Source organism: Lampetra planeri, chromosome 19 (assembly GCF_965212315.1).
Source record: "Lampetra planeri chromosome 19, kcLamPlan1.2.h2, whole genome shotgun sequence".
Lineage (NCBI taxonomy): Eukaryota > Metazoa > Chordata > Hyperoartia > Petromyzontiformes > Petromyzontidae > Lampetra > Lampetra planeri.
The window spans coordinates 3,931,408-3,957,472 of NC_136125.1; the positions used below are offsets into that span (position 1 = coordinate 3,931,408).

Genomic DNA, 26,065 nt, shown 5'->3' on the forward strand with positions numbered 1-26,065 from the left:
GTGCATCAACATGGATTACATTGTGGTATAAAACTGGGGATAACAACGGGAACTCCACGAGGCTGGGTGTGCCTCCAGCACAGCAGGTACAGATATCCAAAAGGCTTTATTATAATCAATCAGCAAGCCGGATTGAAGGTGAAACTATAACAGAGAGTGCTGTGTGACTTTGGAAAAGTTTGAATCTCTCGGATTGGAGGTGCGAGCCACAAAACCATGGCAGTATCACTGTGGGAGTATTTCTTTATATTTAAGGGTTTTATTTTTGTTTATCACGGTTACTGAGCACAGTCCCTTGAGGCTCAACAAAAGTAGCAGCCAGTAACAAACAGCACCGTCGAAGTTGTAATTGATAGGAGTTAGTACATGCCTCGATTCGAGGAAGGTTACAAGCTTATTGAATTCGAGTCGGTTTGTGTGAGGTTGGAAAGACAAAAATTGAGGGAATTGTAAAAGGGAAGCTGCGAAGAGAGGAGAGAGAGAGAAATGATCTGTCATGCGGTGAAGAAGCTGCTCGCAGCGCAGATGAGCGCAGTCGGTCAAGCGTGGAAACTGCATCCTGGAAAACAGCAATGCAGAAGCACACAAAGAGATGACAGATCGAGAGGTAAGGAGAGGTTTTGGTGAATTAGCCAACATAGAATGATCGATCAATCAGACAGACTCCTTCCTCCGGGTTCAATTCTCTCCCTCAGAGCCAGATGTGTACCAGGAGGTCGATCCCAAATGTGGTGGCATTAGGACTGATGGAGATTAGAGAGGCACAGCATTTTAGGCCTGTAAATATCCATCGATTCACAAAGTAAAATGGATTCTTACGCTCGTGATACATGCATCGAATCACGTGCACCAAAAATTAATAGTGATGAGTTATTTTTGATAAGGTGCCATTTACACTTAATGCAGACATGATTCCTTGCAAAAGGTTTCAGTTTGGTGTTTTAACATCTTAACACATGTTTTATTGCCAGAAGGGGTAAACCTATTATTATAAGGGAATCGATTGTTTGAGATTTACGCACATTAAATGTAAACACTTTGCTCACTAATTTTCTATTTGCTCCAATGGAGTGAACGAAACTGTACAAACCTAGACAAAAATAAAATAAAAACACAGACAATAACAGTTAGACAAAGGAGGATAGATTTCAAAATCTGACAGATGCTGAATCATTATGAGGTGGGGGGCTCGGTGGGTAGTGGTTAAGTGTTTCATGTGTAACAAATAGAATACACACATTGTATATTTTCAAATAATTTAGCCCGACCAGTTTGACACAATGATGTATGTATGTATGTTGAACTTCTTTTGCACCGTACGTAGCCAGCCATGCTCGACAGAAGTGCGGGGGTACGATAAAAATGTCAATTTGAAAAGCGTGAGTGCAGGAAAACCTTGCCCAACGCGGTTTTATTGAGCACGCGGCTCTGACACGGAGTACCTCATGAGGTCTTTTGCGAAACATGGGGGTGATTTGTCGGCTGTATGCAGGTTTTGACTCTGCTCAGGTGCTAATCTCCTCATACAAAAATAATCCTGCCACAGTGCAACACTCGTGAACACAATACCCACGGTGAGAGTGGGATTGAGATTTTGCCTAAGGAAACACTGGGCAGTGAATTCATTTGCTTCCAGTCCCTCAGGATTTTTTTTTACGTTTTCCATGTCATTGATTAATACGTCTAGAGAAAGTGACGCGTTGTATTGCCTCAAGTGTTTGGCAGATACCATGTAAAGTTAGAATATCTTCCGTTAAAGCAAACATAAATCGTCCCATTATCTCCGCATATTGGTTGTGACAGACATTTTATGAGACGCACTTACGATTTAATAACACGTAGAACATAAATGCCAAGTTTTTCGCTCGTAATAAGTTTTAATATTCACGTATCATTTCCTTATAAAGGTGAATGTTAATTAACTTTACATTAAAAGGTCAGATTGGAAAACATCGGGTTATCCTCTTCTGTTATCAAAGAATCTCAAAAGGTACTCAGGCCAGGCCCTTGCATAACATCTCCTGCAATTTGGAGCACCTTGTAGTCCTGCCATTGTTGGTCGGGGGGATAATTTTGGAAAGGAATCAGATTGTCTTTGAATCAGATATTCTTAGTGTTGTGGATTATTGATCACTCAAGGTTACTGTTGACCGCCTAGCCAAGGTAATCTGATTACTTGAATCATTATTGTCTTCATATCATATTTAGAAGCACCGGACTCAAGAAGAACCGGAATTATACTACCGTCACATTCATTGGCATTACTTACATGGCTTCAGCTCCTGCTTATATTCTCATTTTGTTTTCAGAATGTTTTTTTTGGGAAATTAAAGTAACACTGAATAGCAATCTCTATACAAATGGTCACTCCAAGTGTGAATTCTGTCCAAACACATTTTTTTTTATAATGGAATGCTGCTTTGGCGTAACGGTTAGCATGTTGGACTTTTAATTTAGAGCTCACCATTACAATCTCCTGGCACAGCAGTTTAAACAATGGGCAAGTTAATGAATCCCCCCCCCCCCCGCATTTGTCCACCCAGAAGTTTAAAAATGGGGGGGGGGGGGGGCACCGCAGTTCGTCGATCAGCAGGTGACATGATGGAGTAAAGTGTTGATAACTCTCACTTCATCCAATACATTTGGCTACCATGGAAGAGAAGGCCAAAATACCCTCGAGGGTGGGCAGTGGTTCTTAACCTGGGGCGCACGCAACCCTTGGGGTTCGAGATGCCCTTTCTGGGGGTGAGAGACATGGCCAGATTTTTTTAGAAGGTAAGTCATCGAAACACAAATTTCAGCACGGGCATGTAAGTGCAACTACTTTGTTTCATCAAACCCCTACGTATATTTTAACATTATAAAACATTTAAGGCGGCACTAATAGTTAAGGACCACCGCTCTCGGAGGTTCTCCAGTGGACTTTTCTAGTCCAGGCCCTTCTCCCAGCGGTGGCAAGAGCCAGCAATGTTGGGGGCTGCGTCTCTACCTCATACAACGGCACTGACCTCGCCACCTCCGATTAGCACGGTTGGCTATGTACGATGTGAAAGAAGTTCAACATACATCGCACCACACGCCAGCTTTCCTTTATTTAACCTCAGATTTTATGACACTATCAAGATAAAGGTGATTTAAAATCCTCCCCATGTAGATGTCCTAGTAATTGCTTGTAATGCACTCTGTTGCAGGGAAGTTGATTTTTTAAATCTTTTCATATATTTTTTTGCAAGGAAACGTGTAGTTTGTGATTTTTCCCACTTGAAATGCATTTAAATAATGCATACAATCTAAAAGGCATGGGATGGAATATTTCAATTGCTAATTTAACATTAATGATTGCCCCCTTTGAGAATAGTCGCTGTCTAATGGGGAGTAATCATAAAATTAACATGATTAACAAAAGGTCAGCGAGTCATCGGGCTCTTACTGCTGAGAGCTGCACATGTCCCCATGCGTGCACCCTTTCACCTGAGTGTGGAACAATGAATTCCAGTGGCCACGAATGCAGTTAAATTCACTGAGCTTTAATATAGAACTAGCGACCGTCTGCCATGGAGTAAGTAATAAGGCCAACAACACCTCAGGTCATCTCTGTTCTGTAGTCGTTGCCGTCATTGCAATGTGGTGGTGTAAGCCTTTGATTATTGGCCGTACTCATCAGTGGCAAGTGGTCTCTGAATCTGTCCAGTTATTGCCCTAGGTCAGGGGTCGGCAACCTACGGCTCCGGAGCCGCATGCGGCTCTTTACGGGCTGCTTCTTGACGATATGTACGTATGTACAGTATGTACTCAGATGCATTGCGGCTCTTGAAATACTGAATTTTGTACCGAATTGGAAAGAAATGGCTCTTCTTGTTATTTTGGTTGCCGACCCCTGCCCTAGGTCGACCCAGCCTTCAATGGGGTTGCGCATAAACAATGGCCATGGGGGTGACTAAAAGCTAGGCGATTCCCACGGTTCCTAGCCTGGAATTGTGACTCGATTCTTAAAATAGAATACGATTCCTCGTGCGATTGTGGGAATGGTGGACTCGTGGAATCATGGAGTAGCTGTGCCGTGTGGAGCCTGGCGTGATGTTTGGGCAAGGAGGGAGAGGGCCCATGGAGCAGCGCCAATTCAATTGAGTGATGGTTGAACTGGATGATCTCTAGGCTAGCTCTCAGAATTCCTACTCATTTCATTAAAGATGCAGGAATCGCCATTGAAAACAATGGCGATTCTACGAAGCCATTCCGAGCCTTTCAAAGAATCCCATTCATTTGGAATTGATCGACATGCTGTATGAAATGGGAACGCACAGGCATAATGATACCTGGTTGAGTCATCCAGAGTTGAACTGTATTTAGATCTGATTCTAGTTTGAATTGCCCAGCACTAGTGCTGACCACACAATCACATCGGGTGAAAAACTAACCTTATTAGGTGCTTGCCAACAGCCCTTGCCCATTGATCTTTAACATGGGAGTACAAATCCTTTGTTGTGCATGAAGTGAAGTGAGATGGGCGTTAATGGATGTTGCACTTCTCTAACATTCCAGCAATATCGATCTAATTTCTGGCCACGTATTGCACCAAATACGTTTTTCGATATCAACCTGATCTGGGATTCCCCTAGGTCAACCCAGCCTATATTTGTCCGGTATGACCGCAGCATGTGGTGAAAAAGACAGCCAGGCATGGTGCTGACCACATTGACCCCTCATGTGCTGAGCTTGCCCTAATAGGAATTTGCCACCAGCACTTGCCCCCATAGCTTATACTGAAAAATAACAGCACTGTGCATTTCTGTGAGAGCGTGAGGAGAAAGGGAGTATTCATTTCTGCAATTGTCATGTTGACCTGAATCTCCATGGAAAATGTCACATTAAAAAGTCACCTGTGTAGGCCTACCACCATGCCACCTGTGAAAAATATTAATTGGTTGCTACCAGCACACCAAAAATGATGGCTTTGCAGATATTTGCACTTGCATTAGAAATGTTGACAAGGCTGCCATTTCAAAAGGCCAAAATTAATGAGGCTCATGAAGCAACATTGAATATCACATTCATTACTACTCAAAGGCTTATATACAAATATTAACATTAATTTCAGCCACTTTGTATGTTGAACTTCCTTCACACCATACGGAGCCAACCGTGCTCATCAGTTAAGATCTGTCAAGATCAATGCCAGCTTGCAAATCCAGCTTTACTCCTGTCGATTCCAAATGTGTTGTACGGCATGTACACTAAACACGGGGAATGGCTTTACAAGTTGTATCATCTCCTGTAGATGTAGATGCCACTGGTTCTTCACGTTCTGCAGATGTAGATGCTGCCATCGCCATCTATTGCGCGGCGGTTGAACTTACAACTCTCGGTCCAAACAGGCAACTGGACATACGTACAGGTTTGTTCGTATCTCTGAAAGTTTGTAAGTCGAATGCTCGTAAATAGACGAGTCGCTGTATTTTAATTAAGACTGTCCTGCTCCGTATACACAATTTTGTTCCGGATAATGAAATGCACCAATGTAGAGCGTTTCTTCGATTTGTTTTATTCATCAGCCCAGTTATTGACAGTTGATAGTATAAATAATGTGCACCTTAAGTTATTTTTAAATAGAAATCATCGGAGCACAGAGAATGAAGAAGCAGTACTGTGGAAGGTTTTACAAGTTTCAAGGGTCATAAGATTATCTGTGAAATCACGTGAATTGCGAGTAACGTGGTCAAACCACAGCACCGACCCAACAGATGTTTTAAATATTGTGCACTTGTAATTACAATTATTCCAATAGATTAGAAAAGATGATTATGGTTCAGTATTTAAGATAAATGCCCTAGATGTCGACTTAAAACTAAGTAGCTTCGGTCTTTCCAAAATTACCTCGAGAATATGGGAATTTATTTACTCTTTAAATACTGCTGGATTAGTTTTGGATAAGCAACTAAACTTAATCACTATTAATTTAAATAATGAAGTCACTGATGATTGATTGGGAGGAAAATAGTGAAGGTCAATATGACATTATTTCCACATTGCAGATGCAACTTTTGCCATTGGGGAAAAAACTACTGAAAAAACAAAACTCAATATTGAAATTGTGCATTCATGCATACAAATGACCATGTGAGCACCCATCCTGCTTCACCATGGCATTCATTACGAAAAATGGGAGAGTGCACAAACAAATGTATCTTTACACCACCGTGCCATGCTTGGCCCGTGGCTTTCTGTTCCACTACTTTATTGTCCCCCTTACAAACCTGGAACCAATAAACCACCGAGGACTGGAACGGCTGCAGAAGAACACACGTATAAGTTATGACACGTTTGTCTTCTCCAGCAGAGCGAGCTTTGCAGAACGTTGCCACGCAGCCAGTGGATTTGGCAATGCGGGAATGTGTAAAAGTGTGGGCCTTGCACACTCAATTGTTTTTGGGTCTCATAAATACAAATAACGAAATACATTTTGTTATTTAACTGGATGAAAGCCCATGAAGAAACGTATCTTGTAAGGTGGCCTCGTACCAGTGGTGGCCGGTGGGTATATATATTAGCGGGCCACATAAACCCTCAGGGATGGGGGGGGGGTATGAGGAGGATGAAGTGGCACTTTAGAATCTGTATCATGAGCAGGGAAGTACATTTTTTTCATGTTTTACTTTTGCACCAGTGGGGCCAATGAAGAGGGGATGCCACAGCCTGGGACATATATGCAAATATCAGTTTTATTTTTTCTCGAAGCAGCCGTGTGCATTGTGGTGAAAGTACTTGAGTGCCATGAGGAATGCCTCGCATCCCGGTTTGGGGTTAACACAGGCTAGAATTTCTCCGGGATTATAAAATATCTCTTTTGAGACGCCAACAGTGATTTATTGTGGCTTGGTATACTGTGGGAAGGAATTCAACTTGGTGTACACTGATGCGGTCATCCAAGCTTTTCACACATCACTGTCGAGACAATGTTTTTGTCGTTGAAAAGTTTCAAGGATACATTAATGAAATAGAAACATTCCTCTCATGCTGTCAAAACATATTAATTGTAAATATAATGTATTATTTGATGTGTACTCTACGTAGCATTTGCCATGATGGAGAAACTGCACCACATCCCAATCCTCATTTTTTTAAATCATGCTTCACTCACAAAAAACAAAGACAAAGATCCCCCGTATAGCCTTACCATACTGTTGGGGCAAGTGATGTTAGCGAGCACCTATGAAGGCCGGAATGGTACATGAGGGGGTGGGTGGCCAGCACCGCACCCGACCGGCTTTGTTTCCCCAGTGGCAATGTTTACACACATCACACCAGATTCTCGTTTTAGGCTGAGTCGACCTAGGGGAGGCCCAGGACCAGTTCAGATAATCGTCACCCATGTTGGCCGTGAGCGGGAATCGTACCTTGGTCGCCAAGTTTGTAGCGCAGTGCGCTAACCACTACAATACCACTCTCCACACACCCACAGGCACACGTTATATTTTACTTTTAATCTGTGCACCTTGAGACTTCAGTGTGGGTATATGTATCCACTGTCACACAGACATCAATATGTCCGAATGGTTAAAGAGGATTGGATTCAAAATGAGATCTTGTTCTCATACTCAGAGAACAGCATGGCAGAATCTGGAGGATCAGGAAGGTTAAAGGCTCCTCCTAGCAATCTCGGAGATTGCGTCATTGAATCCTTGACAACCTCTTTAATCAGTTTTAGCTGTAAAATCAATGAAGTTCAGTTGGGCCACGGAGGTCAGTAGCAAAGGTCGCTCTGGGAGAAGCTAGGGTGCAGCATGTAATTGTGAGCAGGCAATTGAAGTCTGTGTAAGGTCTCAGACTTTTTTTGTTCCCATGCAGGCCATTCAAGTTTAAAGTTTTTTTTTTTCCAGGTGAAGTCCACTTCGCTCTGTAGCTTTTTTTTAGAAGCGACCTGGCCACAATTGATTGCTCAACTAAGCGGCTTATCACATGGAAATGTATAGTAGCCAAATACTCTAAATGCACGTTTCGAAATGTGGAGCGAAAAACCGGACGACCCGGAGAAAAATCCATGCGACCACGGGGAGGGAGACACGCAAACTCCAAATATACGGACGGGGTCGAGATTGAACTCACGAACCTTCTGCATACCAAGCTTAGGAGATAACATCTCGCCACCATGACACCCGAAGTTGATTTGACCAGGTGAGCGTCTGTCATTTGCAAGAGCGACTTAGCTCACCATAATTACCGAAGCAATACCATGACACAAAGTACACAAATATTAATCTTAGCAAAAAACAACCGGACCACATTTTCAGGCATGAATACATGTTCAATTAAATGCATTTCCTTCAATAATATGTTGAGCATTGTTGCTCATGCTATGTAGGGTAGAGGGCAAGTGTGGTACAAAGTTGCGTGTGAGTGAAGAGATGTGTATTCACACGGTCGTACACAACAGACACAAATCCTCGTGTGTTATGGTTGCTGTTGGTAGTCGAAAGGGGAAAACGTCTCCTGGCATTAGCGATGGGGGCTGCTAGCCCTTTCCATTGGGAGCCATTCCACATTCCCGTGGCTGGAGCCTTTCTACAAAGTAGTTCAGATTTAACCACAATGTCCATATAGTAATTTCCTCCTTACCCAAGGCATTATCCAAGGCATTATCCAAGGCACAGAGAAAATAAATATCAAAGGCTCGAACATGGTTAAAGAGCATCACTCTCCTGCAGATGAAAAGCAAATCACAACACCACAGAAGCAACACACGATTAATGTACAAATTTTTTTTCTCCTCAACTGAAAAGAGAGAAAACAGAAAAGCAATTGCTATGAGTTCCAAATACAGCACTGTACAGCTCCCAATATTTTTAAAACCCCATTCTCAAATGCTCACCTTCCCCAGGGGTTCCTTTCCCCAGTGCTGCAGATGTACAGACCTCCCTGGTTTTATAAAAAAAACACACAATGGAGACCCGCTTGGGGTTCCCACGCGAGCTCGAAGCTCCCTGCAGGACATGGCCCAGCTGCCGGCGCGTTCCATGGATTGCCTGGTGGCATGTGCGCCTTTCAATTCGCTGTGAATGTGTCGCATCTTCCCATGTCCAGCTAACCACTGCAAATGTTGTGCATATCATTGTATAAAGCCGTATGTGGAGCAGTGGTGTGTGTGTAAGTGGTAGTGTAACGGTTCACGATTTATGGCTGCAATGGAACGTTCTTGTTTTTTTCTCCCTGCAAAAACTAAAATATAACAAACCTGTGCTGTGAAATGTATTGCCAATTTCTGTCCGTGGATTTGATTTGTAATCCTCATGGTGAGATGGATTCACAGAGCATGCAGGCCTGCAGAGAATTAATAAACCAGTTCCATCTGGCCACGTATGACTGTAACTGTAATGTAATGCACTTTCTAATAATAATGTGTCATGTGCCACTGTTTTAACCTAAATTATATAATGCAATATATTTAGCATTTTAAATTATTTGAAAGTATTTAGGGGACACGTATTTATGAGCTGAATAAGAGACATTTTTACGGGAGGGAGGGACGGAGGGAGGGAGAGGGCATGTCGCAGAGTGACAAGAAGATCGCAATCTGGAATATGGGAAAAGGAAGGCAGTGGACAGAGAGAGATGGTCGTTCAGCAAAGATGAAGAGGAAGGTCTTAGGCCTGAGCTTCAACAAGTGCAGGCTCTCCCTGTTTTTGTGTGTTTAGTTTGTTGTCCTTCCCCCGCGCCTCCAATTAGCACGGTTGGCTACGTGCGGTGTGAAAGAAGTTCAACATACATAGCTACAAACGGCTATGGCCGCAGCAGTAGGGAAGGTGCGACCTCCCATTGAGTGGATGTTGATCAAAGCTTTTGACAGAAGGCCGTTCTTGCGTAAGTAGATGGTAGTGGGAGAGCAGAGAGGGAGATGAGGATGGTAGTTTCCCCTATGGAGAGGCAAAGTCAATGCGGTATTATGCTCACATGAACGTGCAAGTGTCCTTGAGCCAGTGATGGAAATTTCGCATTCCCATTCCAGGTTCTGGTTAATCACTTTCTGAAGTGCTTCTCACTTTATCTACCCCAAAGAGATGAACTGCTGAGGGCGACACTCAAATGGATTCAAATTCAGCAGTCTTCCAAGTATGAGTCGAGCATTCTAAGCACAGCGCCTGCCTGTTGCAAGCGTGCAACCAATAACGTAATAGCATTATTAATAATGACCAGTTGATTTACGACTGAAGCCCATTACTGTGTTGCAGGAGCAATGGATCCAAGCAAAGCCAGATTCAATTTGTCGCTTCAGAGCGCTTCACAGTCCTAAGCCAATGTTGACAGGCGTGGTGGATTCGGACATGTAAAGTAAATGCGTCCAAGGTGTCGTGTTTGTGAATACACCTTAAATCACTGTACCATCACAATATCCCCATTAAAATTGTTAATCCGGCTTTATTTCGGATTACACACTGGCGACAGAATGTTATTCCATCTGACAAATCCTTTCTGAACCACGGGCTCGGTGGCTGGACTTAGCAGGGTAAACAGGGCAATTGTGCCACTGAGAGGTGTCCCTTGGGTCCTTTTAATGTCACGAGGATTAAGGAAATCAAGGTGGCATTAAAGGCTCCTGACATAATTTGGCCCTGAATCCGCAACCTCCTTATCACAGCCGCTTTGTGTGAACCAGGTTTTTAGGAATGGGCGTGTCTCTTCTTTGTGGGTGGCTCTGAAAGTCTCTGAGCATTTAATGGTGCAAGTCGTTTTTTTCTTTCTAAGTTTTAAAGCACGTTTAAATGCCCTCTACTTAGTTGAAGGCCATTGCGTACTAATGATGTGTTGTATCTAAAATATTGTGCATATTTTCCTACACTAATATGCGCATTGAAGAAGAACAGCTTGCGATCGAAACGTTGTGACTTATTTTATTTTATACCCACGTGACTATCGAAAGAACCAAAGAGTAAGAACAGCTATTTATGATTATTCTCATAAACTGAGTTGGATTTCTGGTCACAACTAACATTGGTGGCGAGCGATGATATCTGAACTGCTTCTGGCTTCCCAACAAGTGCTGATTAGTTTGAAGTATGGTGAAACAACCCCTATGATGAGGCCTTCATCTATGTGTATGCATGTATGTTGACCTGTTTTCACACCACACGTAGCTAACAGTGCTAATCGGAGGTGCGGGGGAAGGACAACAAACTAAACACAAAAATCTATTCCAAATAAATAAGTTTCAAATTTTGCACTTGATTGACAAAGGGCAATTCGTTATTAATATGACCAATCGGAATCTGGCTGTGTGTTGCACTGGTTAGGAGCCATCATCACTCTGGGGTCAAATTAATGAGAAACACTTCAAGAGACTGCAACAGTATTCACCCTACAGAAACACTGGCTCCCTCACCACACAGGTGAGGAATTTACAAAACTCTCAGTGCCACCGAGAGAAATGAAAACCTCCCCACACGAATTGGAGCAGGCAGACCCTTTGACATTTCGGCTATTTTGAATTGGGCAAGAGCTCGGCGAAGTGGAATATGTCTTTAGGCAAAGAGATGCCAGGTAGCAGACACTGCTGTTAAACACTGTCACCAACAGTGTACGACAGTTAATTTCTCTTAATTCAGATTTGGCACTTTTTTTGATAGATTAGGTGTAACTGCTTTGTTCTGGTGTTTTGATTCATTCCCCCGTATTCCCCATAAGATGCTATGTCAATTGACTGACAGTTGAATCTGCAAAGGTTGAACATTCGTTCAAGTTCTGGCATTATTTGAAATATCGATTTGGCTACAGAGAGATCTGAACAAGTGCTCTGCAGGCAATATTGGCTTTGGGAAAAAAACCTGCATTTAGCAGTGGGAGACCTCTCAAACTGCACTCAGTGGCAGGTCCTGCAGGAACTTCATTTCAGGACATTGCCTCTCATTGCGATCTGCATTCAGGGCGCATGAGAGCAAATGAGGCGCAGTGCCTCTAAGGGGAGGCGAGCCATTGATCTCATTGTCGGTGCATGCCTCATTGACTGCTGATGACACAGGGGGTGGGCGTTTTGCGGAAGGTTTGGTATGTGGGAATGAAATACAGAGAAATAGTTTTCACTTTTCGCGGTATGATATGGTTATTGCCCTTTCAGAACAGTGACAGTGCCTCGGGCCTCTTACTTGCGTGGCGTTGGAAGCTCATTGTACCACGTTCGCACCTCTCAATTCACCAATATTATGATTCCGTCGTAAAGTATTATGGACAAATTCCATTTGATCATTGGAAGAGTGAACAGAGCCTGCCCTATTTCTTCAATGTTCATCTTGTGACTGTGCAATTTTTACTGTTTAATAAACATCTTTTCAGGGCACGTAAAGGTGCACCACCTAAGTCTTTATAAGAAGCCTTTGAATGTGATTTAGCAGTGGTTTATTGGTATCTTCTGGAGGCCGTTATTTGAGACAGCCTGATTCACTTATTACCAATGACATTCCAATTATACATTTCTTTGTCTAAAAATAAATTCCAAATAATTAGTGGTGTTTTTGTGCTGGTCAGATTCTGAGTTTATCTGGCCATGGTGGCTAAAGGCAGGTGCAAGTTGACCACTTCAGGGTAATTCTACAATCTTGGTAAACGTCCAATGGCAACGTGAATATTACCATTGGGATTAAAATTTATATTCCAGCAGCTGTCCCGGACTCTCGATAGTTCCTGCTGGGAGGTGTTGGGACGTTGTGGTGAAATAATTCATTCATAATGCAGGTTGGGAATTGACCTGATGTCCCCTCTGTTAAAGTGTAGGCAGATTATGATAGAGGAAAGGAGATTTGGGACTCATTCCTGACGTTAGCTTCCTTAGAGTCATAATTGAATGATTGTTGTTGGAAATGGCTATAAATGTAATGTCTAATGATGAAAATGATTACGGCATTAATGGTGATAATGATTATAATGCTTTGGGTAATATCATGACGACAGATCAGTAAGTTGGAGTATGACCGAATTTCACTCAACAGTCTCAGCTACTAAATAAACTCTTACACTTTTGAGATAAAACAATCCTCCAAATAACATACTTGAGCCAATTAATTAAAGACATTTAACAACAAAATGAATAATTTGCATTGCAAATTTGCATTGCCGGTAATGGTTATGATTGTTATGGAGATGGCGGCTGGTGTTATTGTTGGCTATGTAGTTGAGAGTGATTATGCAAAAGTAAAGTGGTATCAGTGGTATTATTGATTATTGATGATGACCACGGTGGGTATTACTTCTATGCGATGTAATCCCAATGACAATGGTTATGTCCATGAAAGAAAATGAACACAGAGCTTCTGTACTGTCGCGTGTACTTCATATCGAAATGTCAGCGTGTCTCCGTGCTCAAATGACCGATGGGGCAGTGTTCAGCACTTGTGATGTGGAAATTCCACATTGGTTTGGCTAGGACGTGCATTTTCATACAATCATGTGCAATCTTTTGATTTTGAGTTGTGTGTTCTTTGCAATTAAAACTATGTAACTATTTTATTTACCAGATAAAGCGCATTGAGCCATTAGCTCTTTTTCAGAAGCTACCTGGCCACAAATGTCTCAACAAAGTGGCTTATCATGTGGAAATTTATAGCAGCCAAATTATCTAAACTCACGTTTCTAAATGTGGAGGGAAAAACCAGAAGACCCGGAGGAAACTCCACGCGACCACGGGGAGGACATGCAATCACCCAATACGTAGGCTTCGGGGTCGGGATCGAATCCATGACCTCCTGCATACCAGGCGAGGGAGATAACATCTCTACACCGCAGTGCCCCAATTATGTCATGTGTGTGGCTGTATGTGCTTTATGTGGATAATTTTAAAAGTGAGAGTCTTAGTTCTTCTAACATCTTGACTTAAAGATTTCGTCACTGCAGGAATTAATGTTATTTGGGTCTTTCGGTAAAGTCACGTAAATAGAAGTTTTTTTGTTTAGTTTTTTCTAAATGAAAATAAAGTAAATAAAAAATAGTACAAATATCACGACGTTTCGATCGCAACACAAGCAATCGTCATCAGGAGAAAAACAAGTGGGAAAGCTGTTGAGGCAGGCTGTTTTAAAGGTTTGAAATGGGTGTAGCCCAAGGGTCATACATGAAGTGGGCGGGGCTAGTGATGTTAATGTGAGAAATTAGCATGTCAATGTAAGATCGCAGAGCCGCCGACACATTGACATGCTAATCTCTGATTTTACATTAACAGGTTAAATGTCTCGCACTGACACAGCCGCCGTCGCTCGTGTCCTCTGTGTCGGCGGCTCTCCGATCTTACATTGACATGCAAATTTCTCACTTTAACATCACTAGCCCCACCCACTGCGTTTATGACCCTTGGGCTACACCCATTTCAAACCTTTATAACAGCCTTCCTCAGCAGCTTTCCCCCTCTTTTTAAATCCTTTATATTAAGTTCACTTGCTTGCTTGCTTGCGCGCTTACGACCGTGCAAATCTTTCGGTCGTTTTTTAACCCACTTCCCGTGATCCAATCGAGCTGACATTTTCCACACAGACTCGTTGTGCGTGACAATGTATTTTCGTGAAAAAAATTCCAAAATGTTACACTTTTTAGGAAAAAATAATGGTATGATTGTGTGTGTGTGTGGGGGGGGGTCTGTTTGTATGTATGTGCATGCAAGTCTTCATCCTGGTTCTGGTTGTATGTGCTTGCGTGTGTGAGTGCGTGAGACGAGGTGGCCGAGTGGTTAAGGCGATGGACTGCTAATCCATTGTGCTCTGCACGCGTGGGTTCGAATCCCACCTTCGTCGCGATTTTTTTTTTAAATCCTTTATATTAAGTTCACTTGCTTGCTTGCTTGTGCGCTTACGACCGTGCAAATATTTCGGTCGTTTTTTTACCCACTTCCCGTGATCCAATCGAGCTGACATTTTGCACACAGACTCGTTGTGTGTGACAATTAATTTTCGTGAACATTTTTTTCCAAAATGTTACACTTTTTAGGAAATTTTTTATATGTAATTACCAATTGCTTAAAGGTGGCAGGCAATCATCTGACCCATAGGTGGCAGCCATCTCAAGCCAGAGGACGAGAGGACTCTAGCCGCCACGCATATAAAGGATTTATAGTGAAAAACTTTGTTTTTACGGGTTAATTTTTTTCTCCTGATGACGATTGCTCGTGTTGTGATCGAAACATCGTGATATCTTTATTATTTTGTATTCACTTTATTTTCATTTATTATTTTTCAAATTTTATTGTAATTTTTTCTATGCTATGTGACTTTACCAAAAGACCCAAATAATATTCTTCTAAGATGTTTTTTTTATGGAAAACAATAGTACTGCTCTAAAATATATTAAAGTGAGAAAATGTGAAATATTTAGAATGAGGTTAAAATGTCCTCATGTCTGTATAACAGGACCCTAATAATGCAGGCAATAATTACTGCTTAAAGTACGTTTTAATCTAATTTTTATTGTTGCATTTTTCATTTTACAACTTTTAAACTTAAAAAATGTTTCCGTATGAATTGGTTTCCATTATTTATAGTTTTTACTCTTAATCTTTTGCTCAGGTAATGGTTTAGTCTTGCGCAGGAGATACCTCCTGCTATTTTCGCACTTACCTTATGTTGCTCCTTTATCCTTCGACACTTCCACGAAGATTGATGTTGTGTGCATGCGACACGATGGATGTTAATGAGCTAGCAAGGGAAGTCAAAATAATAATTAAGTGGCTGGTCTCATGCACCATCTCATGCCAGCCACCTTCTGCTTTTACATAAGAGCGACTGGCTCCGTGAGTAATGCGAGTGTTTATTTATTTATGCAGTGACCCCTTCCTTTTCACACCATAGAATTTACAAATTAACACGTGTTTAAAGGTCAATTGTATTCAGATGCATTTGGTAGTTAATGAGGGAGGGGGTAGGGGGAGGACTTTTGCGATTTTAACAGTATGCCCTCTGTTTGCAGAGCCTCTTCAAATACAGATAAATGTATATATGCATATACAGGGTGCTTCAAAAGAAATGTGAACACTTCAGAGAATTTGCAACAATACCACAAGAAATGTGCCTCTGGGCTCTGGAGACCACTTGGAGAAGATTCCAGGCACGTGTTGACAATGATGGCGAACAAGTGGAGACTGACTTTTTGAAGCAATTAACATAGATTTGTTATCATGTTATAGTGTATTATCCGTTCTTTTTTCATTAAAAACAATAGTCCCATATAAGTGTTAACGTTTTTTTTTAACCACCCTGTAAACGTAAATACAGCGCGGGGTGAATCAAAACGACTCCGAGTGATGTAGAGCTCCGCTAAACTCCAAAAATGCAGGTAGCATAGAGACACGCAGGGGCGGTTTCTTCATTAGGGCGATTGGGCGACGCACCACCAATGTCATTCAACCACAGAGTCACGCTAGCCGTTACTGTGCCTCTGGATATAGTCCAATCAGCGTCATGCTACGTTCTGTGGAGTACCGCCTCTTTTTGGGCGATTTCACTCCGGCTGAGAATCGCCCCGAGTGGCCCCATAGACTTACATTCAAAGATGTTTTTTTTCGAAAGGCGGGCGCTGCAATGCATTCTCTATGGCTTCCGGGAGGGCTCGCACTAACGTGCTTACGTCATCATACGTAAGCACGTTTCAGTCAACAAAATTATTTGTCGCCACCCAGTGGAATCTTTAATAAAAGAAACTGAGTGGATTGTAATAATAGTGAGTATAGAAACAAACAAGATGTATTGTAAGAGTCACTTTATTTTTCATTAATTTTAAAGAAGTGAAGTTGCCTTTACATGCTTAAGCTGTTAATTTATCCATTGCATGGGTGGACCTTATCCTTATCAATCATCCAGACATTTGCCCCCCCTGAGAGATTTTGCAGGAGCCGCCACTGGAGACACGCACGGTCCTGCCCTTCATCTCTTCCCTGTGTCTCGTCTCTACGCAGCAGGGCGACACAGTGAAGTTGCTCTGTTTCGCTTCACACAGGTGCAGCTGTCCCTGTACACGTACCTGTCAACGGAGTTCATCGGCACGGCCACCATCTACAGCACCATCCGCCGAGTGAGCACCGTGCTGCAGCTCATGCACACCCTCAAGTACTACTACTGGGTGGTCAACCCCACCGACCGCAGTGGCATCCAGCCCAAGGGCCTCGGTAGGGAGAAACGCGAGCCTGCACGAACACGTGTGCGCGCACATGCGTACGCACGAACACGCGGGCACACGGGGGCATACGCGTACACGCACATCGTCCCCTTTGACGATGTTTACACACCGCACCAGGTACTCATTCGAGACTGAGTCGACCTAGGGGAGGCCCAGGACCGGTTCAGATAATCGTCACAATGGTGTTGGCCGTGAGCGGGAATCGAACCTGGGTCGCCAGATTCATATAGCACAGCACATTGACCGCTACACTACCGCTCCCTTACATGCACACGCACACACACACACACATGCACACATGCACACACACATGCACAACAACAACCGCCATTCGCCACTAAGTGGCGGTGACATCACCACGACGCTTGTGCCAGGCCATGTGCACCTTGAGGCCACGTGAAGTGTCGAACGCCCGCTGGCAGGAGGTCACGGGGCAGACCCAGGTGCCACGGGTCGACTGACTGAGATGACCGAGATGACTGGCTGATGCACCACCTCTGCCCCCTACTGTGCCAACTTGCTGTGCTTTAGCCACCCGGCGCTCCGCTTGTTGTTGTGAGCGTCGCTCCTCCGCCCTCCGTTGTTGCTGGAGAGCGACTGCCTCCAACTGCCCAGTAGCGTCCTTCACGAGCCTCCTCCACAGATGCCGATCTTGACACCGCTGGTACCAGTCATCGGCAAGTCCACTCAGCTCCACGTCCTCCTGTACCACATCACTCCATCTCTTCTCTAGCCCGTGCCGCGCCCGTTTAGCCCCCTCAATCCGGCCGAACAAAAGCTGTCTCGGCATGCGGTGGCTGGGCATGCGGGCTACATGACCCAGCCAACGCAGCCTTGCCTGCCGGAGGAGCTCACCGATGGGACTTTGCCCATGCACACGCACTCGCACATGCACTCGCACATGCACACACACATGCACACACACATGCACACACACACATGCACACGTGCTCGGGATGTGTTCCCGATTTTTGCATCCCCAGTGCATGCACACGCATACAGGCACACACATCTCTCCGTGAGGCATGCATACAAAGTCAACATTCAGGTCAAAGTGTCCCTTTCACACTGACTTGTCTCTTTCAGGAATGATACATCAAGTTGGTAAAGAGTTAAATTGTACAGCGATGTATTATTATTTTATACAAAGAATGTTGTTTTATTGTACAGCCACGTTTTTTCCTTATTTCCCCATTATTGATATTGCTCATGATGAGGGATTGCGCAATGCATAGGGGATTGGAATCACGATCAGAAGATTATGATTTCATTTTGCGGTATGGGTTTGCTTCAGCCAATCTTCCCCCCCCGGGCGGCAGGTTTGCACAGTGGTATCTCTTGTGCCTTGCTGTTCAGATATTTGTCACTCATGTTGCCTGCGAGTGGGAATTCAACTTGAGTCGATGTGTTCATAGCATAATGCGCTCAACACTGCGCTTACGTTCCCCATTCCTGAAGGTACGGCCAGTGTCCAACAAGCATATTGCTACATGGTCTTGAGCTCTTGCATAATGGTGTACACATTAATATTCCAAGTATATGCCACGTTAAGATATTTATTTTCAGTTCAAATGAGCGGGTTGATTATCATGTCATCGTTCCTCCAAAATGCAATTTGATTTTTTAAAAAATTGTCTTACAATTTTAATGAATATTTATGGTGCACCAAATGAATGTGCCCGTCGTCACATTGAGATTGTTCATGATGAATACAAAAACAAAATGCAGCCTCAATAGAAATGGCAATTTACTTTTGGCACCAAAGGGGATTTGCCGGTAAGCACACCGAGCACGATGGGACTTTACAGAGACGGGTATTTAAATTGCGATCTGCATTCACTCAATGTGCCATCAGGTGTGAACAAAACATTCCAAAAACGCAGCTCCTACTATGCACACTTCATTCGTTTCCATTGCCAACTTCATCATTTGCGTCATTTGCTCTGGCAAGATATTAACTTCCTCGCCTGGTGCACAGCAGGTAGTCGGTTTAATTCCGACCCTGACGCCTGTATATTTGGTGTTTGCATGTCATGGTCTCCTTGTGGTGACGTGGATTTTCTCTGGGTCCTCCGGTTTTCCCCTCCACATTTAGAAACATTCGTTGGTAGTATTTGGCTGCTATATATTTCCACATGATAAGCTGCATCGTTATCAATTTGTGGCCAAGCCCCTTCTCAAAAAGAGCTTTATAGCTCAGTGGCCCTTACCTGGTACATCTTCAAAAAATGTACAACAAATATCAGTAAATATTCTTAGGTAAAAATAAAAGTGTGGCCCTGTATTTTTCTGCTCATGCCACTGCTAGTGCAAGGGCCTCCACTAAAGGGAGCCTTGCCACCCTGACTGTAGTCAATAGTAATGTTTTATCCAATGCTAGATTAAGGCCTCCCTGCGCCATCGGCATCCCGCACGGTCCAGCGATACCAAACTCCATCTTGCTACAGAGCTGCCTCTCGTCAGTCAATTCCATGGTCGCCATCCCTCTCTCTCGGCTGCGTTCCCTCTTTAGGCTGTCATTCCATAACCAGTCTTTTCCACCTGCTACCAACAATACATCTCGCCCAAGTCCACGAGTTTTCCTAAACAGCCGTGATCTTAATTTGAATCTTGATTTGAAGCTTTCGTGACTGCAGGAATCCATACTCTTTGGTTCTTTCAGTAAAGTCACGTAGGTAGAAAATAAAATAAAAATAAATCACGACGTTTCGGGCGCAACACAAGATCTTAATTTTAAGTTGTTCTCCGAGCCACGTGTACCCACCTATCTCTATCAGTGTAAATGCCAACATGCATATCTCCATGCGTCTTTCCATACTTTTCAGCTTTACTTCTACATTCTTTATCGAATTTCACATGTTTTTCATCCATAATGTAATGGCAGGTGACATGAACTGCATTGATACTGGTTGGTAAGTTGTTTTGCATCATCAAATTTACTTTTACAAAAACACTAAAACCTGCTCTTGCTGTTCTCTTTATTTCATAATTGTGTGATGCCCCATGGGTACTATTCACTGTGAGGACCAAAATAACGAGTACTACACATCCCTTTAATATAGGAGGGAAGTATCAAATGCAGAAATTATCTGCTCAATTGACTCATGGGCCAGCACCCTTGTCCATTGACCACTCTGAGTCAGTGGTGGAGATTCCAAATGATCGTGGCAGAGGCCGGTCTTCCATGAAGACAACCGCTGGTGACCTCTTCTCACAAAGTGGTAAAGATTGTATTACTGCCTGTGGTGGGGTGACGGGCTGAATCTTTGCCCAATTTAAATTTCAACTGTCAAACCTCCAATTGTGAGTCACATTCCATAAACACAACACACCGTGCAGCCCGATTATTCTTAAAACACTTATTTTGAAACAATAAAATATTCTACTTGGGTTAATGTAATTCCTACAGAATTATTAGGACATTAATTTCTCCAAAATTTGGAGTAGAAGGCATTACACCTTTATTTTCAATTAACCGTTTTTATTTGTATAGAACTTTGACTTTTTAAGTGTGTTTTACAAAGTGGCTCATGCATTTGTCATAAAAGTGCAGCGATTCAAGATTAACGAGCTGCGTAGGAGTACAGAACAGCTAACTCTCAATTATCTCTCGCAAATGCAAAGTGGTACGTCGTGTCCGTTGCAACAACGCGTCTCTTGCTTACCTACCTAGAACAGAGCACGTCGTCGTTGGCGTGAAACAATCGCCCCCACGTGCCGAGATGGCTGCAGTCACTTGGGGCACAAGTCACTGACCCTTCCACGAGTGATGAGCAGTTCATCGTGGGACCGGCCGACTTTCTGAACATATGTGCCTTGGGTGATTTGGCGAGCATTGCTATTCTGCAACCTGGATAATCTGCCCACGGGTAGATTATCCAGGTTGACGTTGCTGTCCAATGGCAACCCTACTCTTGCCAGTTCAAGCAAACTGTTATTCTCCTCATATATGATTTTAATTTGAGCTGCTCCCTCTGAATCATTATGATTTTCAGATGGGTTTTTTATGGCCGTGAAAACTCAATTTGCAGCTGATGTCATTGCCTTTTCAAATGTAATTGTGTCCCATTGATTATATCTAAAAATAAACCCCCAGCTGTTAATGTAGGCGGCCCTATAGCCTAATTAGCAAAATCCACAGCAGTGCATGGGAGACGGTGTATGAATAACAATGGTTGCTGTGGATGTCTATGAAGGAGCATATTAGCAAAGGGTGACTATGAATGAGGGTGACTAAATATGAATGAGATTTGTAGCTTGGGGTGACTAAGTACGAATTATCATGGTAGCCATAGGTAGTCCACGAAAGTGCAATTAATAGCTATGAGTGTAAATTTTGAATAAAGCTTTTGTGACTGCAGGGATTCATATTCTTGGTTCTTTCGGTAAAGTCACGTAGAAGGAAAATAATAAAATAAAATATAAAACAATAAAAATTATCACGACGTTTCGACATCAGCTGTGGATTTCACACCTGATGACGATTGCTTGTGTTGCAGTCGAAACGTCGTGAGAATTTTTATTGTTTTATATATTTTTTTATTTTATTATTTCCCTTCTACGTGACTTTACCGAAAGAACCACTAATATGGATGATATTGGTCGCGAAAGGCTACGTATTAAACATCAATACCGCATTACCAAAACCGAAAGAACCAAGAATAGCTATGAGTGTCTTAAGTATGCAATGGAATGTATGCGAAGGATGATTACACATGCATAAGATAACAGTGATAACTGTGGGTTGTCTTAACTATGCAATGCGCAAGAGAATTGCGGGTAAGCTGTTTCCCGTGCAGCCCTCAGACTCTGGAACCCTGTTCCAGGAGATTTCAGAATCTCCTAGTCTGTGGAAATGTTTTCTTTATTGTTATTATGTTTTTATTGAGCAAAACACGAGCCCGTTTACAACCCATCGCACAAAGTCAAGCCCAGGAGTCAGCAAGTCGCGAAGAGCCATCCCGACGCAACTGAACCGTACATAGGAGATGGGGGGGGGGGTAGTAGGAAGAGGGGGGAGGGTGGAAAGGGGCCCCTGCTGCCCCAGCTGAGTGAGGCCATCAAGACCGGGGGGTTAGGTGAATCTTTAAATGGGGGATGACGACCAGAGAAGGGAAGTATAACCAACCTAACGTGGCAAGATTAGGGTATGGGGGGGGGGGGAGAAACGGGAGAAATGGCAGAGGGTGGAGGGGCTAAGGGGAAGCGAGGGGGGGATAAAGAAAACAACCCAAAAGCAGCCAACGTACATGCGACGTTTGACTGTTGCTCATGTTCCTTGCCGAGTTCCTTTCCCTGTCTTCCGGCTCTCAGATCCGACTTGCTCATCTCAACCTCGCCATGAGGGGGGCACCACCTCGCCTCCAAGTCCTTCTCCTTTTCCCATCAACTTGTGGCTCAGATATTCCACATGCCCAAATGCGCAAGAAGTGTGTTATGCCACTGTTTCCATGAAGGGGAGGGGGGTGCTCGTCGTCCTTCCAATGATCCAGGGAAGGTCTTCCTACCTATTATGTTAAAGGTCCTGGAGTAGAGGTCTCGTCGCCGTTGAGGAGAGAGAAGTTCGTGCCGCATCAGTCATTGAAATAACGCGACATTTCCAAGTGGAGTTTCGCGAAATCTGGGCAGTTGCCGGAAGGCATGGAGAGATTTGTTTGTATCATGCCCGGCAGGCAAACCCGTGGCCAGTCGGCAGTCGAGATTCTCCATAAACTTCGCCCTTTTCTCATTTGTCATGTGTGCTCCGTGCACAAAAAGTCTGTGGACATAAAAAAAAAACTCGTCTTGAATATTATGCATGTACATTTTGTTCATTCATTATTTTAGCTAATAATTATTTGGCATTTTTTTTCAGTTGCGTGAGGTTTTGTGGTGCTGAGTATCCGCCGTTGTGTCTATCGCGCTTTGAGCTCCTTGATGAAAGGTGCTTTTGCAATCCAATACATTTTATAACTAAGTTGGTATTTAAACTTGGGATTGACAGATATAAAAGTTGAATTCGGTAATGAACGTACGGATCCTACAAGCGTAAAGGTCTATGCCACAAAGCCACTGCTTACCTTTCATGTACAGTGCTCGTTTACGCACTTCAATAAAGTTGTAGCATTTCTATCACGTCCATAGAGCTTTGAAAAAGTTCTTCCCATCTGAAAAGGAAAAACAATCATCTTTTAGAGTTATTTTTGACATTGCTAGGTTTTTTTCAACAGCCCAGTATCGAAAGTTATTTCCAGTAAACAAATCTTATTGGCCCTGGTTGTTTTTTGTAGAGCCACTCATTATTTAAGAAGAAGTGACTCATGCAAGATGCATAAGATGCAGCAAGGCGAGAGACCATCTGTCCTATCTCCTGTGAAGACGCAACGGCTAAGGCCCGTGGTAGCTGTGCAGCCTCTTCAGAGTGGCCCATTTTACCATCACACAGAGAAGTAGGCGTACAGACAATCCCCGGGTTGCGGAAGACCCGACTTATGGAAATAAGACCTTACGGAAATGCTCCCATTAATCATATTTTAGAAAATGTCAATATGTGAAAATGTTTGCGTTAGTTACATACACGCGGTGAGATTGCGGATGAATACCGTGGAGTGAGGCATAAGGCGGGCAGCATTGCGGTGGTGTATAGCCACTCTGCACTCACATTGCGACATTGTTCCAATGCGTAAACCTGCCACATCGTCTCGTTGCTTTCAGTGTAACATCACCCTCAATTGCATTACCATAATGACTGGAAAGCGAGCAAGTGCTAGCACTTGGGTATGGAATTTTATCTTGATTTTGGGGGAAAATTGTTCAGTTTCCGACATATGGATCATTCGAGTTATGGATCATTCTTGGGAACCTAACTTTTACGTAACCCGGGGACTGTCTGTACTCATGTCATTCTACAGAGCCTGCATGAATTTCCTTAAATTATGCTTAAGATTGTCTAAAATCACAGATTAATTTATCTCGTATATCATTCATTTTATTGATCGAGATTAATAATTACAATAATTATAATAATTTTTAATCTGATGAATATTTAGAAAGCAAATTGCAAATGTGATCAACTCAGTAATGCTTGTGAAGAGCATCGAATGTTTACGTCCAGGAGATTTCCATCTCTTACACCTGTGACCTGTGGTTGCTTACAGCTTTCAACTCAAAATACTGATGGGGAAAATTGACTCAACCCATCAGCATTTGCCGTGTATAAAATCATTAAAGAATAATGTGAGCGGAGAAATTAAACTGAGGAAGAAGTCATATCAGTGGTTATCCCATGAGTATGCTTACTAAATACCAACTTCAATTTGTACAAATTTGGATGATTTTCTTCAATGGAAGAGTGCCTTTAATTTAGTATAATTTCACACGTGTTGGTTTTTAATCATGAAAACTACTTGATTGCACTCACTTATTTTTACATGCACAATTAAATTTTCACATTTTGGTGCAAAATACAAGTCCAATTATAAATACCTTTGTAAAGTTTGACAACCGTGAAAAATGTACTGTAATTTTAAAGTGATGTTATCGCACTCAAACAGGTGGCAAGTGTGCTATAATTCAAGGACTCGTATTACATGTACCAATTGTTACGTAAAATGTGTTATACTAAAGTTTGCGGTAAATTGCTTCTGGTATGGAGGAGTTTAACTACAATGGATATGGATGCATTTGTCGCCATTTGCTTAAAGAATAACAATGTATTGTGCTCTTTTCATACATATGTAGTAAGCGGCTTCCGAGACGCGTCGAGTAGAAGAAGGCTTCTTATTTATTAAGAGCACACTGGGCAATGCATTGTGTAACACAGCTACACATAGGCGATCCTAACATGTAGCCCCATCTCCGGCTTCGCTATGCAAGCTGTTGGACCAGCGACAGCAACGGAGAGAGTCTTCAGAAGATCAACCACGTGGTCGGAGACGAAGAGATGACAATGAGTAGCGACGCAGCCAGGACCCAGGACCCGTAACAGCCACAAACCTCTGGTTCGATCCCCCTTATATCTGTCCCGGCACGGCCAAGCTCCACCTCTGGCCACGCCCGCTTTCCAGAACCTTCGAGCTGGTTCCCGGAGCTTCTCGACTGACTCCGCCTTTCACCTTTACCCCAGATACGCCCCCCTTATAATAAGGCATTATATAATGTAGCTATGACCGTAATTACCACTCCCAGATAGCCGTCCCGGCTAACAACAATAACCAAACACACGTAAGGTAGAAAAAATTCCGCCATAACTGGAACAATGTAACAAAATTCGTTTCTGAACCATCTGCAATAAAAGGAAAGGATTCAACCAGCAACCCAGAGAGGTAAGAGAACAACGATAGGAACAGAGAGGGGAAGAAGAGAAGAAAAACATTCCTTCAATAAAACACAAGAGAGCAACCCCCTCAATCTCCACATACATACACACACAACCAACGGTGTTATTGAAATTTGAAACATTTGGACCGAATCCTCGAAGCCGGTCCGTCCATGGGAACAATCTTCATATCCTTCGCAGGTGTCGCGGCTTCTATCTCAGTAAGCAACTCCGCGCGTTTAGCGAGATCACGGGCCACGTCGGTTAGGGGTTCGGAAGCTGTGGGCGGCACAATACAGTTCTCCTGATGCACACTCTCCATTGGCGTCTCCCCCGGCTGGTCGGACACAACAGACACCGGCCGTACACAATTTGGAGATGAGGTGTCAGTCCGAGGAGGAATATGAGGCGACGGATGAACAAACCAATCGTATGCGCACGCACTGCGGCTGTTTGACTTCCACCACTTCCACAGGACCCTGCCATGGATGGTACAGTTTAGGGGACGTTCCCAATGGCACTTGTGGGCAATGCAACCATGCCCGATCCCCCACAGCCCAATGCAACTCATGGTCCTTTTGTCCCGAATTCTATTCGTTGGCCGCCTGCGCTTTGGCCGTGTTTAATTTTGCT

General features: G+C 43.3%; 1 protein-coding gene and 1 non-coding gene across 2 annotated transcripts in view; both read left to right on the forward strand.

The window, feature by feature from the left end:
* Window positions 1-26,065, forward strand: part of LOC144723968 (neurobeachin-like) — a 518,054-nt gene that overhangs the window by 306,113 nt on the left and 185,876 nt on the right. Inside the window, exon 13 of the mRNA XM_078602770.1 lies at window positions 16,957-17,125. Within this exon, the coding sequence (XP_078458896.1) occupies window positions 16,957-17,125 (169 nt within the window). The remainder of the gene's footprint in view (window positions 1-16,956; window positions 17,126-26,065) is intronic.
* On the forward strand, window positions 14,681-14,762 carry TRNAS-GCU (transfer RNA serine (anticodon GCU)). The gene has a single exon. It is a non-coding gene; the product is annotated as a tRNA-Ser (tRNA).